We start from the raw sequence: 15797 nt of genomic DNA, 5'->3' as shown, positions 1-15797 counted from the left end.
CTCCTGATAAGCCTAACTGGTGGACCAAACTACCACGAATAGAGCTGTTAGAGATTATCTAATTTAGCCTCTGCTATACCTCTGGGGATCCACAGGACTCTGCGCACACTATCTTACTTTGGTAGAGTCTATGCAGAGCCAGCTTCCTACAGCTAGAAGCAGGTTCAAGTAACAAGGAATACACCAAGAGTGGATACACCATTATCACACAAAAAGAGACCATACAGTGGCTTTGCAAGGATAAAGATATAGGCAACTTGATGCCACACCCGTGTATACATTCCGAAAAGGAAGTGTTTGTGGCGACAAAGGATAAAGAATTGCCCATAGGCAATAAGAGCAAGGCTAGCAAGACCGGTGGTAGAAAAAGTCGGCACTTAAGTACTATCACACAGCTAAATAATGTGAAGGAAACCTCAAAGAAGACGATCAGCAGGACTGAGGAACAAAACACACTTTTCCTTCTTTGTTTTCTTTTTTTGATGAAAAAACACCCTTGTGAAAATAACAAGAAGTGAATGAAACCTGTGCACCAGAGTAGTCTATTAAAAGTGCACCCTGCTGAAGAAGAGCGAGAAGCACGTCAAAGAAATGAAGGACACAGAGAAAAAAATGTCCTAGTGGGAAATAATGGTCAGGCCAGTTACGTGGACAACAGAGTAGAGACTGTGGCACATGTCCCACTGCCCCCGTGGAAAATTACAGCCTTTGGCGAGACAGAATTACACAAGAAGGGTAGCATAAAGGGTACTCCCAATATAGATCAAGGTGAAATACGAGATTCACGAGAAAGGAATCTCAATGGAACAAGCTATAAAGAACTTCCCCATGGAGGAGAAAAGTGAAAGGTCCCTATAAGGGATACTAAACGTTATTTATCCATGTGAAGTGTCGGTGTAAAAGGTTACAGCAGTGAAGATGCGAATCAGTTTGTAAACCATAGGGGCTCACATAAGTAGTGTGTAAGCATACAGAAGTGTTCTAAAGAGTATGGAACACAGCTAGTTATTCTCATACGAGATGAGAATAATACCGAAAAACCATCTCTTGGCCACGGAGCCCATAGTCAGACAAACAGAACAACTACGCAACAGGTGTTAAACCCATGTAGTCATAACAGACCCCTAACCTGTCACTGACCGCGTAAGAAGAATAAGAGTAATACCTGCAGGAATACCACACTGGGTATCACCAGTAGGTGGGATAGACAACCATGGATACCGCCATGGATTGCTCAATCGAAAAAGAAATCAAGGAGCAACATACCCATACAAATTGAAATGGGAGGATGTAGGGAGACAGACAGCAGCAAGATCAAAGCAGAGCTAAACTTCTGTTCCACTCCGACAGTTGCGAAAATGCAGCAAAGCAGAGGAGGCATGAGCACCAAAAAGTAAAGTGGTCTGAACAGCCTCCAAAAAAGCGGAGGTTCGTGGCAAGGCACGATTAATTTAGCCACCTGTTGTCCATCGTAGATCAACTGGATGGTTTAGACCAGCTCTCAACAAAATGTCATATAGGGAAGCACAGGCTCCACCCCTGTGTGGCCCTGATGGAGGACGCCAATTTGGGTATCAATAGATTTTTCTACAGAAGGAAGAGTTCAATCCAAAATCAGAGCAACTCACCTTAGCATATTGGCTAAAGAGAAGCTCTCCTCTGTAGCAAGACCAGGAGGTGAAAGAAGGCACAACGCTGGGGAAGATTCTAATCCACTAGCTTCCCCCAGTTCAGTTAGCCAGCTATCCTCCAGAGGAGGCTGAGCAACATCAGGTATGGGGTGTAGAAACCCCGACTCGTCCCCATCAGCTCCTAAACTGTGTTCCTCAGAAGGAAAACACTGGAGTGCTCCACAGAAGGCAGAATAAGGGTGTCCAAGATAGGTGGCACCATTAGGTCTGCACTCAACGTCGACAGTCGCCAAGTTGGAGATGCCTCGATGTCGGAAAGGGGAAGTGGCACGGTATCGATCGGCGCAGTCGTTGTTGGAGTAGGCTGATCGGATACAAGCGCCGAAGGTGGGTACCCCTAAGGGCTGAGCACTGGCACCGAGATGGAGTCAACCAATGAACCAGAGGGCCAAAATGAAGCAGAGGGAGAACCTGCCGGTGTGGACATAGTCGAGGCACCTCTTACCTCCTTGGGGCCCGAAGGCGGCCCAGGGGAAGGTGAAGACCCAAGAATGGCATGCAGAAAGCAATTTTATGCTCGAATCTGGGTCAGAGTCGCCCTGGCTCCAGGGTAGACAGGGAGGCCCAGGGTGAACCTGTGAACAGAGTCTTTAACAGGCAATCGGGAGGAGACGTGAAAGGTGTAATCTCTGTGCAGTGAAGTCAAGGGATGTTGCTACTTCGACCTCCTGCGTCGAGACTCACTGTGGGATGACGATGAAGAGTGACGTCCATGGGAACGGCTCCTGGACCAAGCCTGCGAACGTACCATGCAGTGACTGCAGGAGCTGCGCCAACTGTAGCTTCATCCGACCTTCCCGCAGCGCCTTCGGTCGAAATAGACGACCGGAGTCGCACTCCTTGGAGCCATGGTGCTCTCGCTAGCACCACATAAAAAAACAGAAAAAGCACACTGTTTAAACAAAGAAAACATCGAAGTAGGCCAAAAACGGCCTGAGGTACCGCTTCTACGGAACAGCGTTGTAAGCGCCGAAAAGAAAAAACTGATGTCAGCTCATCTGGGAAGGGCTAATATGGACTCCAGTGACTTCACAGACATGGACGGTGACTGTACGGAGTCGCTCGATGCCGTCTACTGATGCGCTGGGGTAATGCTGGAACATTTTCCAGATCCGGTCTGGCGCCTGGGGAAAATTCTAAGGTAAGGAATCTGCACCCAGACATATCTATCAGATAGCGCAAAATGGACACCTAATCCTCCAGGGTCACAACAGAGCTGGCTATAGGAGTACATGTTACAGGAACAAACTTGGTTCGTGGAGCTAAAGGTTGAGTTGGTACCGGAGCTGGAAGAGGTCTGGTGATGGGTTTGAAGGATCCAATAGGCGGTGAGACTGAACCAGTCAGCAGTATCACAGATGGAGGGCCTACAGTTCCATGGGGAGCGTAGGAGTGCTAGAAGAAGTTGGAAGGGATGCCAAAAGTTGGGCCATAGCCTTGCAGAACTCTTGGATTTGCCTCTGTCTCGCAGATGGCCCAGGACAAGTTGCAGGATGGGCTCCGATGCCGACCGACTTCAGGAACGATATCAAGAAGCATGGAACCGCTGGCACACTTTCTCAGGTGTTGAGGAGTGGTGGAAAGTGCTTGATTATGAGTCTATCGTTTTTTTCCCACCCTAACTGAAGATTAGACCTCAGGATCGACTCCTGCGGATCCTAGACAGGGAACAGGAGAAAGGCCAACCTTTGGACTTGGACCATTCCCATCGTGGAGTGTTGCGATGCTTCGCCTCATGGCCTTCAGGTTCATCGATGACCAGTTGCTGTAGATCATCTAGTTGTGGTTTGGCCCTAGGCACCACAGGCAAGCCTAATCAGGATCTGTCACAGACATTTCCTTGCAAAGGTACATACAGGGTTTGAATCCTGCTGTCAGTGCGGAGCTGCACATCACCACCCACAGGCGCACAAAGCTACTGCTCAGAAGCTTCCAGATCTATTCGGACACCTGGGGAATATTCAAACGGTGAGGAATCTGAAGTTAGAAGTTTCTATCAGAATTTTGTTTTATGTGGTGGCAATTTAAGAACAGCAGTGTTTTAAGGATGACCGTATTTCCCCTCTCTACATTTTTAAGTTCCATCTAAATGTGCTATTTTGTTTAGGGAACGTAGGTGTAATTTTTGTTACTTTTATTGTTAGCATAAATAATTTTACACATGCAGTTTAGCTGTTTTTTCAACCGCCATATATCTACTAAATTAATACAGATTTTATGGTGTTACTAAACAAGCGCCATCCAGCAAAGATTTCTTAATATTACGATGAACAAAATTAAATTTAAAATGTTTGCCAACAATTAAACTTCCTTCCCTTTTCAATTTGATTTTAAATTAACAAAATTACCTAGAGGTTGTAGCAAGTATCGCCTGGTGTTGAATATTCTTGCAACGCCAGCCAGTGTCAGCACCCATGTTTCTGCCCACTGTTTCTCTGCGGTGTCCCTTGAGTGATGTATTAGGATATTTCCTCCTCCTGATTCGATCTTCTCTTTGTCTGCAGTGGTGGATGAATCTCGGACGCGATCCAGCAGATGAAACAGGACCTTCATTAAAGAAGAAGAATATTTTCATTACCACAACCTACAGTGAGCACATAAGAGATTTCAACTCCACATAACAGCATACTAAGACAAAAGGTTAGGCTGACTTGGACTCTAATGTACTGTAGCAAATAATAAGCACAAAGTATATGAGCTGTCCAGATGAGGACCAATTTGCTGTGAGTAATGTAAGAAAACCTCAAAGAAAAGCAAACAGGATGGGTGATAAGCTTGAATTAATCTCAGCTGTTTACAATAACTTGGGAGACTCATTCCAGGCCATCGGTTTTCACCCACATTGCGACTAATGGCAGAGATCAGCCATATGTGCATCAGACTTGGTCCTGCTCCACAGGCTGGCCTGAACAGCTGTGCTAGGTCCACTACATACGGGAACTAAAGCCAGACGAGACTTGTTATGATTTAGTTGGGACTCGTTAGTGACGTACAGCTTGACCTCGAATAGCATAGTAAACACTGGACCCACATGTGAGCATACCCATCACATAACGAGTGTCCCAATTAAAAAACAAAATAAGAGATGGGTGGGTCACTTGAATTAATCTTGGCAACTGGCAATCACTTGGGCTGCATTCAAGTCCATCACTTTTTTCTCCATATTACCACTTTAGGCAGAGGCCATCCTTACACAAATTAGACTTGGTCCTTATTCAATAGGAACAATTAAGCCACAATCACAAGACCGGATCTTCTCCTGCCAGGAACAGAAACACCTTCATGCTATTTGGCCTGATCAGTAAGGTCCAGCTTGAGTCCAATGGTACAGTGAACATGAGGCCCATGTTTGGAAGGTTTTATGTATTTGTAGAGTGTGCATATTACCCGGGAGGAGATCCTAGCACCTAATGAATGACGGTGCGGTCCTGGCTGGGACTAACCAGTCACTCACAAGAGTGAATGACTGATGATACTTCTATAAAGCATTGTTCAGGGAAACAGTTGAATCAGTACATGACCATTGTCTTTCAAGTTCTCTGTTCTACTCCCCAGCCTCATGAGGCCCTAAAGGAACAAACAGAGAGACAGCAGAAGTGGAGTATGGGTGGTTTTAAGGAATGTCTAAGAGACACAAAACAAGTAATTTCTACTCATTCATACACCCAAATTCCACTTTCTTCATAGGCATGGGACTGAGCACTAAAAATTCAAAACTATCATTTGAAGGCATTCTATAAAACAGAATGGCCTATGTAGATAAGTGCTTGATAAAGGCTTGCCCAAACTTAGTACCTAATTAAGAGCTGGTATACAAGGTGATGAAGCTTTAAAAGGCATGCAGGTTTGCCTACATATCTATAAATGACATTGAGAGGGATTCAATGGAGGATTATACCAGAGACTATATTGGGTCTGAGAGACTATTCAGGACTGAAATAAGTGGATGAAATTTAATTAGTCCCCACTGATACCTGAAACAGCACAGCAGGATACAGAGTCCTTCTATACGTGCTTCTCATGTGAAGCACTGACAAGGTCCTCTAATGACTCAAGGTATACCTTGACAGAGAGAGGCTGCAACTTCCCTTCACCTACCTACCAACAGGCTGACAAGTGGAAGGTGGTAAAAGACCCAGGGAGTTCACCAATCATAGGGTGATATCGATGTTTCGGTCACCAACCTGCTAAACCACTGTTATGAAAGGATTGGGTACTGATATTCACCAACCAATTTTTGCACTGCCTTGGCAGAGAAGGACGGTGGTGGTGGGTGGCAACGATAGGTCTGGTGTGCATGCATGCTACCATTGAGGGAATCCTGCGATTTTGACATAAAACATATCGCATATAAGGGTGCCTTGGAACCCCAAGAGCTCTGTCAGGTGTAATTTGCGTGAAGCAGCCCTGCAGTCATGTGGCAGAAAAGGGACATCAGCATTACACTGCCTACACTACTTCTGTCCCATGAAGACCTGTCTAACCTTGTAATTGAGGGAAATCATTACTGATGACTGTGGCTGCAGGAATGGTGGGAGGTTGCAGGATTCCAACATAGGTAGACATGGGAATCTGTACCAATGTCTAAATGAGGGACAGTTTGTCCATGGAGCAAATGTGTTATGTATGCTACATTTGAAAGAAAAGGACCTCCAGATATTCAGATTTTGGAAGCTTCATTCAGGCTCAGATGACTCAGCTGTGGTGATCACGAGTCCATGCACTGGTTAGCCCCGCCCTCAGTAATGGTGATGGCGTTTCTCCTCTTGGCGAGAATGCAGGCTCCGTAATTGCTCCTTACATCAGGCACCCAGCAGTGAAGCAGCTCTTGGTCTCTATGGGGGCTGTTCTTCTTCTTCTTACGGACAGAAGTTTGGTTTTGGCAGTGGCCTTGGCGGCACGATTGTATTCCCCAGGAGGACCTCGTTTAGGGTCCAGCATCAGCCTCCCCTTCCTTCTCTTGGGACATTTTTTCTCGGACGGCTGAAGAGGTGAGCGAGGTGAAGAAGAGAGGTAAACAGAGGTAAAGAGGCAATACTTACTGAAAAAACAAGAACTTTATTAAGACTCTTTATTTGAACTGCTCTGCACTGATGGTGCACTGATGGTGCAGACTGTTGCATTCTGGGAAATTGAGTCCTTTCCGGACTCTATTTGATATAACTTGAAACCCCTTGTGGAACTATTGCTTCAACGCTTTGGGGGCAAAATGTACCTTTGCGTTTGACGTATCAGGCCTTCGGGCCCCTTGCTCCAGCTCCCGGTGCAAGTCTTCCCCCGCCCCAGAGCGGAGAGACTACACTGCCCGAGAGTTTTTGCAGCAGGAAGCCGCAGCTGCACACGCCCATTCCGCGCATTCCGCCCGGAGGCGCTTAAGTACTTGGGAGAGCCCCCGCGTTGCTAAGCCCGGGCAAAGGGAGGGCCGTCTGTGGCCGTCAGGGGCCAGAAGAGGCCAGGCCGGGCCCACGGTATTAACATTTGACAAATCGGACGAAGTAAGACTTTTGGTACTTCTATAAGGACAGTGGTTTGGACATTACATCTTGTACATATTGTGCGGGGTGACGATTGCTGTTAATTGAGTATGAGTCATGTAGAACAAGTTACTTACCTTCGGTAACGATGTATCTGTAAGAAACATTAGTTAGTTAGATTCCTCACCTTAGAATATCCCCAGGCGTCAGACTGGATCCGGAAGATTTTTCGTCAGCAATACCCCTTGCGCGTCGCTAGGCGTCGTCTGCGGCTCCGCGTCCGTCGTCGGCGTCGTGCGCCGGAATGACGTCGTCGGAGTACTTAGACGCCGCCCTCGCGCGCTGACGTCAGTTCTTGTACATAGCTTTCCGCGCCAGGAAAGCAGAGCCATGCAAAGACCGACATTGGTGCCAAAAATAAAATCTAGGGGCCTGAAAAGGATAACCTTAACCCTAGATGTCACTTCGCAGAACGGGGAGGATGGGTGGGTCGGTGAGGAATCTAACTAATGTTTCTTACAGATACATCGTTACCGAAGGTAAGTAACTTGTTCATCTGAAAGAAACACGTTAGTTAGATTCCTCACCTTAGAATAGATACCCAAGCAATACCATCCCCGGTGGTGGGTCTGCGAACCAAGATCACACCAGAAAGTCCTGGAGGACAGAACGGCCAAAGAAGCCATCCCTCCGGACTTGGCTGTCAAGGCAATAATGCCTGGCAAACGTGTGTAGCGAAGCCCACGTTGCCGCCTGACAGATGTCCTGCAAAGGGACACCCCGTCCCAAAGCAGTAGTAGCCGCTGTGGCCCGAGTAGAATGGGCGCGCAGCCCAACAGAAGGGTCCTTTTTTGCCAAGGAGTAACTAATTTTGATGCACAAAACGACCTACCGAGAGATGGTCCGTTTGTGCACAGCTTTCCCCTTCTTAGCACCCACGTATCCAACGAAAAGTTGGTCGTCCACCCGGAACTGCTTTGTGCGGTCCAAATAAAAGGAGAGCGCACGTTTTGGGTCCAGACGGTGGAGCCTCTCTTCCTCTTTGGAAGGATGCGGAGGCAGAAAGAAGGTGGGCAAGGTAACAGACTGCCCAAGATGAAATGGAGTCACCACTTTCGGAAGAAAGGAGGGACGAGGCCGAAGGACAACCTTGTCCGGATGAACAGAGAGAAAAGGAGGCTTTGAAGATAAAGCCTGGAGCTCACTCACCCGTCTAGCCGAGGTGATGGCTACTAGAAAAGCAGTCTTAAGCGTCAGAAGACGAAGAGGACAATTATGAAGAGGCTCAAAGGGAGCACACATTAGAAATGTGAGAACAAGATTCAAGTCCCACTGAGGCATTACAAAAGGGACAGGAGGGAACGTGTGAGTAATGCCTTTTAGAAAGCGTGTAACTACAGGGGACTTGAAAAGAGAAGGCTGATCAGGAAGCCGCAAGAAGGCAGAGATGGCAGCAAGATAACCTTTCAGGGTGCCCAGGGCAGAGTCCTGCCGGGCCAAAGAAAGAAGAAAGAGGAGAACCTCAGAAAGAGGGGCGGAAAGGGGATCCACAGCCTTTGCTGTGCACCATGCCACAAATTTGTTCCACCGGCAGGCGTATACCGTCTTTGTGGAGGGACGCCTGGCTGCCAGAATGATATCACAGACTTCAGGAGGCAAGTCAAATGGCATCAACTGCCGCCGCTCAATCTCCACGCATGGAGGTGGAGGCTGGACAGGTTCGGGTGGAGGACCGTCCCCTGCTGCTGCGACAGAAGATCCTCCCGAAGGGGCAGACGTATCGGAGGATCGGTCAACATACTGAGTAGCTCGGGATACCAGTACCTTCGTGCCCAATCCGGAGCCACCAAGATGACTTGGGCCCGGTCGTGCCTGATCTTCTTCAGCACTCTGGGCAGAAGTGGTATAGGCGGAAAGGCGTACAACAGACCGCAACTCCACCCGTGACGAAAAGCGCCGCCGAGCGAGTGCCGCCTTGGAAATTCCAACGCGCAGAACTGCTGACATTGCGCGTTCTCTTCGGTGGCGAATAGATCTAACCAAGGTTCTCCCCACTGCTGAAAGAGACCTTGCGCCACTTCGGAGGTCAGACGCCATTCGTGATCCATCATGCACCGGCGGCTGAGTTCGTCTGCTCTGGCGTTCAGAGAGCCCGCCAGATGTTGAACCACTAGGGTGACGCCCTGGTGTTCCAGCCACGTCCAGAGGCGCAGAGCCTCCTGACAAAGGGTCCACGACCCCACCCCGCCCTGTTTGTTGCAATACCACATGGCGGTGGTGTTGTCCGTGAACACCTACACGACACTTCCCCTGACAGAGGGAAGGAAGGCTTTCAGTGCAAGTCGGATTGCTCTCAACTCCAACAGGTTGATGTGGAGACGAGACTCCGCCGGAGACCAGAGGCCTCTGATCTCCGCCTCTCCCATATGGCCACCCCATCCCAGAAGGGACACATCCGTCACTACGACATGCTCCGGTTGGGGAAGGGAGAGGCTCTTGCCCTTGACTCAATCGCGGTCCGTGAGCCACCACTGCAACTGCTGTGCAGTGCCCTCCGAGATCAAGACATGGTCGGACAGGTTGCCGTGATGCTGGGCCCACTGAAACTTCAGGTCCCACTGCAGAGCCCGCATGCGCCGCCTGGCGTGATGCACTAGTAGGATGCAGGAGGCCATCAGCCCCAGAAGCCGCAACACTAGCCTGACCGAAACCCAGGATAGAGGCCGAAAGATGGGAATCAGGGCCTGTATATCCCGGACCCGCTGTTCCGGTGGATGGACCCGGAACTGCGCCGAATCGAGAACCGCTCCGATGAAGAGGAGCTTCTGAGAGGGACTCAGATGTGACTTCGGCACGTTGATGGAAAATCCCAGCAAATGCAGGAGATCCGCCGTAGTCTGGAGGTGGGAGACGACTGTCTGGGGCGAGCCCGCCTTCAACAACCAGTCGTCGAGATAGGGGAAGACTGGAACCCCTGATCTGCGCAGATGAGCTGCGACCACCGCCATCACTTTCGTGAACACCCGAGGGGCACTGGTGAGGCCGAAGGGGAGCACGGTAAACAAAGTGCTCTGGGCCCACCGTGAACCGCAGGTAACGCCGGTGGGCCGGCAGGACGGGGATGTGGAAATATGCTCCCTGCAAGTCCAACGCTACCATCCAGTCTCCGGGGTCTAGGGCAGCTAGAACCTGAGCCAAAGTTAACATCTTGAACCTTTCCTTCCGGAGGAAGGCATTGACGTTCCGGAGGTCCAAGAAAGGGCGTAGGCCCCCTTTGCCCTTCTTGAGAACCAGAAAGTAGTGGGAATAACAACCACGACCTACTTCTGGACTCGGAACGCGCTCGACGGCCCCCTTGGCCAAGAGGGCCAAAAACTTCCTCGTGGAGAAGATTCAAATGATCCCCCGAGATACGGTGGTGCTGCGGTGGCATGGCTGGAGGGGTCGTCTCGAAGGGGAGGGAGTAGCCCCTTCGGACGATTTGCAGCACCCACCTGTCCGAAGTGATGGACCGCCAGTGGAGCAGGTGATGGCGAACTCTGCCGCCCACTGGCGTGGAATGGGCCTGAAAGCTCGGACTAGGAAGGCTTTGAGGCGGATGCTGCCGGGGTGGATGTGGGCTGACCTCGTCGTCCTCCAGAACCGCCTCGGCGGAAACCACGTCCGCGACCGCGCGCAGGTTGGTTCTGCGGCTGGTGGCTAGGCGCACGTGAGGAGGCACCCCTTCCTTGGCCACGAAAGGGGCGAAAGGCGGAAGTTTGCGACCGCGGGGCCGAGAGGCCCAAGGACTTGGCCGTAGCCCGGGAGTCCTTAAAGCGATTCAGCGCACTGTCCGCTTTCTCGCGAAAGAGGCGAGTGCCATCAAAGGGCATGTCCATGAGAGTGCTCTGGACATCACCCGAAAAAGACGTGGACCGCAGCCAGGCGTGACGTCGAAGCGCCACTGTGGTAGAAATGGCCCTACCCAGCGAGTCCGTAGTGTCAAGCCCACATCGGATAGCATGTCGCGCTGCATCCCTCCCATCGGCCAGAGCCTGGGTAAGTCGTGTCCGGACCTCCTCCGGACACAGGGGCAGCACGTCCTCCACCGCATCCCACAGAGAGTGGGAATAACGGTCCAAGAGACAGGCGGTGTTCAAGGACCGCAGGCCCAAACTAAGGGAGGAGAACAGCTTCTTGCCAAACTGTTCCAGTCTCTTGGAATCCCGGTCCGGCGGGGCGGTCGGGAAGGAGGATTGGGAGGTAGAGGCCTGGATAACCAGGCTCTCAGGGGTAGGGTGTTGGGACAGAAAACTGGGGTCGCCCGGAGCAGGGCGGTGGCGCCTGGCGACGTTCCTATCCACAGGAGGAACTGTGGAGGGCTTGGACCAGGTGCCCTGCAGAACGTCAATGAGGGCCTCATTGAATTGCAGCAGAGGCTCAGTGGAGCTTGCTGCAGACTGAAGCACCTCAGTAAGGACGTCAGTCCTCACAGCCACGGTAGGCAGCTCGAGCCCAAGGGCTGCGGCCGCCTTGCGCAGCACCACAGAGAAAGCAGCGCCCTCCTCCGAAGCCACAGTCGGAGGAGAGACGAATCCAGTGTCTGGAGAGGTATCCAGGCCACTGGCCTCCCCCAGCTCATCTGCCCAGTCCTGTGACAATTGAGCCTGAACGGCCATAGGATCCTCGGATCCCTCCCAGTTGTCCCCATCATCCGATTCCTGGTATACAGGAGGAAGGAGCGGAGCTGGGCGATAGACATAATGTGTCTCCAGCGGCGCCGAACGCGGCGTCCATCGACGCCGTACCGGCACCGGGCCCGGAGTGGGGCTGAACTGGGGGTGTCGGGGGTGGTACCGGTGTCGACGCCGGCAGAGGAGGCGTTACGAGGTCGACCGGCGTCGGCGGGGACTCGGGAACGGGTCCCTCGGGCGCTTGCGGCGTCGAGGCCGGAGCCGTCAACGGCACCGGGGCCGGAGCCACCGGCAGGCAAGGCAGCACAGTCGGATCCGCGGGGCCCGAAGGCGCGCCAGCGGGCGTCGACGGCGGAGCCAGACTCCTCATGGCCGAGAGGAAGGCACTGACTTCCGCCGGCGTCGCGTCAGTCCCAGGGACCGGAGGGTATGGGGACTTGCGCAGCGCCTGCGGCTCCGCCGGTGCCGCGGGTGTGGAACCACCCTGACCCTCGGCCGAGTCGCGCGACCGGCGAGGGGAGTCCGAAGAGCGGTGTCGCCTCTTGGACTTCTTGGAATGCTTCGTCTTACCCGAAGACTTGGATCCCGAAGACCGATGGTGACGTCGGCTGCGGCTCCGCGACCGATCCTTGGACCTCGTCTTGGACCGGGATCGAGAGGCGCGCGGAGCCGAATGGCGAATCTCGAGAAGCTTACGGGACCGCTCCTGTCTAGCCTTCGAGGTCAGGGCCTTGCAGTCCGAGCACGACTCCGCGTCATGGTCGAGGCCCAAACAGTAAAGGCACCGGCGGTGATGGTCCGTAACCGACATCAAGCGGTTGCAGTCAGCACAGGCTTTAAAACCAGGCATCCTACCGGCACCGGAGTCGAGACAAGATCAAAAAGGATCAAAAAAGTTAGTCAAAAATTTACTAAAGGGGTAGCTCTCCCGGATCTGCGCTTACTGGCGTGGAAAAAAGAAGAACTGACGTCAGCGCGCGAGGGCGGCGTCTAAGTACTCCGACGACGTCATTCCGGCGCACGACGCCGACGACGGACGCGGAGCCGCAGACGACGCCTAGCGACGCGCAAGGGGTATTGCTGACGAAAAATCTTCCGGATCCAGTCTGACACCTGGGGATATTCTAAGGTGAGGAATCTAACTAACGTGTTTCTTTCAGATTGCTGTTTTACACAAAGGAGGCCTTCTTTGGCTGTAATTTATGCTAATTTGTGTTTTTAGCCGCAGCTATGTCAATAATGACAAAAACAAAGGAAGGTAAAGGGAAAGGGGTAGTAGGCACCCTGGATGCCTTTTTAATAAAAGCTACATCTGTAATTGTAAATGAAATTAAGTTAACCGAACGTAGGTTGTCACTAGACTCACAATTGCATCAGAGTCACAATACTGCTACCAGTACTATTAATACAAACCTAGATGGGGGTCATTTGGAAGAAGGATTTCAATCTAATGGGTCCCCCTGTTGCTCCCAGAATCCAAGAGATTTCTGATTCTCCGATCAAAAGAATTAAACCAACTGTAATAACAAGGGCACAAAAAACTAAACAAATAAGCGGAAGCAGTCCAACCCCATTGGGTAAAAAACGAAAGGGTCAAGTAGTAAAAGATCTCGTAAACAGCATATTCCTAAACCCCTGGTAAAGAAGGCCATGCAAGAGACCACTGAGTTAGCACCAGAATTAGTGACTGAGAGTTGTGACTCCACATCAATAAATAGAACACCTAATCAGATGGCCCCGATTATACACCAGAGCATGGAGGAAGGATTTTGGAATAGGATGGAGGTAGTGATAAATGCTCATTTACAACCTATTTTCTCTAGATTGGCTGATATTGATAATCAGTTGCTATGTATAGAGAATCAACATTCAAATCCTGGTGTATCGCAGTTTGAATTTAAGCCTGAGCTGAATAAACAAATGGGTAAAAATAGAAGTGGGGAAATTGCCATATTGGACTGTATGGGGCCAAGAATGACGCAGTCAGGGATTCCTAGGGGTCATATAGATCACCTCGCTGAAGTGAACAGTTCAACCCAGGAAGATAATCCAAGTATAAATTCTATGAGTAAGAATAAACTACCAGGGGCAGGAAACACTCAAAATGAAGGAAGACCGGTAAAGATCCCTGCTAGGGAATGTTCCCCACGCATTTTGGTAGCCAATAGTCCAGATTCAACTCTAAATTTGCCAACTCAAACTACACCCTACATTGTTGTCTTAGAAAATGTATGCCCATTAACATCAGGGAAAAGGGGAGGACTGGCCGTCCTTGAGGAACAAATCACTGTACCTTATAAATGCCAAGACAGGAGTAAACTGTAATGCCCTGTTTCTAGAATTTAAAATGGCTCGTAGGGTCAGATGGGTTGGACCAAGTGAGAAATCACTGGAGGGGGATTGCATAGTTTTAACTTTTAAGTCCCCAGGGCTGGTGAGAACGATAATCGATAGGATGTCTAACCAACTCATGGGGAAATCAGAGGTTATGATTTTACCGTTGGGGTTCTTTTATCGCCCACCTGCATGGCAACCTAATCCAATAAGAATAGATTCCCAAAATAAAGTAAACCAGCAACCACAGTGTCCACCATGGTTTCATGCAAACCGCTTTGGCCCCTTAAGTACCTTGGCTGAGGTCGATTGACTACTAATAGGGCCTGCTAAGAAAATTGATGCCAAGGATATGACTATATCGTTATTATGTCATGGGAGCAACAACGAGCATATATTAGCCATAGATCCCCTGGGGGAAGGTGGTGAGCTCCAGCTGCCTCTTGATGAGGGAATAACGCGGGCCTTGGCTATAGATGGGGAGGATGACCAGAACTCCATACAGGTTGGCCAAATGGGGGATGGTGTTAGCCTGAGTAAACATCCAGACATAATAAGCAAACAAAGGGATAGATGTACATTTAGTCTAATCTCGTGGAATGTGGCAGGCATTTCACGAAGATTACGGGACGAGGTATGGATGAAATATATTAAATCCTTTGATATAATCTGTCTCCAAGAGACTTGGAGCAGAACTGATCAAAATTTGGATGGATATTGTTCATTTACCATCCATGCTGAACCCTCATTGGCTGGGAGAGCAAAAGGTGGCCTAATGACTTCCATTTCGGTAAAATATAAGTCATTGAAAATAGATAAAATAGTGGCCTCTCCATGGTATCAACTGATTTTGATCAAAAAACCCCTCCCGGTCCCATTACTTTTAATTAACTGGTACTATAATATTTTTGACATCCACAATATATCTATTATAGATGGTTTACAGGCTGAAATAGCGAAAGTGACCGAAAGTTTTTCACCCCTCTGTATTATCTGGCTGGGTGATTTTAATTGTACTACATGCTGGAACCAGGGCCTGCGGGCTACTTGATATAAATGAGCAACCACTTTCACATTTCAAGCACACTACACAGGGTGATGCCTTGAATGACATCATTGTGGTAAATGATCTCTGTATGTTAGAAATGTTGACCAGTACCCCAACGGTGCCAATACCAACTTTTCAAGGGACTGGGGGCCAAATGAGTATAATTGATTTTGTGTTAATTTCGAGCAGGTATGCTTATCTTATTGATGATTTTAAAATAGAAATAAATCCAGCCAGTGACCACAATCCACTTGTTTTAATATTGAGCACCATTGTTGACAGGGAACAATCCTTTGAACATATGATGAAATATGATCATAATCATGGCCTTAGGTTAAAATGTGATAGGGTAAATCCTACAAAATTGGAGGAAACAATCTTCAGAATTAATCGATCACAAGTATTTATTTGCTTAACGAGTACTTGTGATCCTGAATTGATAGTCCAGAATTTTGAAGTTCTCTCTGGGAGTGTGGCTACATACCTACTCAAACCTGCAGGGAAGGGGGATACTCGGGAGCATAAATGGTTTGATGCTGAATGCTCCGCGGCTCAAACACTATTGAGGAAGGCGTTA

At 49.8% G+C, this 15797-nt stretch overlaps 1 protein-coding gene across 2 annotated transcripts in view; it reads right to left on the bottom strand.

The window, feature by feature from the left end:
- Nucleotides 1-15797, bottom strand: part of MON2 (MON2 regulator of endosome-to-Golgi trafficking) — a 1036128-nt gene that overhangs the window by 257716 nt on the left and 762615 nt on the right. For both annotated transcript variants that reach the window (XM_085653355.1, XM_085653354.1), the window contains exon 25: nucleotides 4040-4238. In XM_085653355.1, coding sequence (XP_085509481.1) covers nucleotides 4040-4238 — 199 coding nt within the window. The remainder of the gene's footprint in view (nucleotides 1-4039; nucleotides 4239-15797) is intronic.

This window comes from Triturus cristatus, chromosome 4_1, assembly GCF_964204655.1.
Source record: "Triturus cristatus chromosome 4_1, aTriCri1.1, whole genome shotgun sequence".
In the NCBI taxonomy this organism is placed as follows: domain Eukaryota; kingdom Metazoa; phylum Chordata; class Amphibia; order Caudata; family Salamandridae; genus Triturus; species Triturus cristatus.
This window is presented reverse-complemented; position numbering and strand designations above follow the sequence as displayed.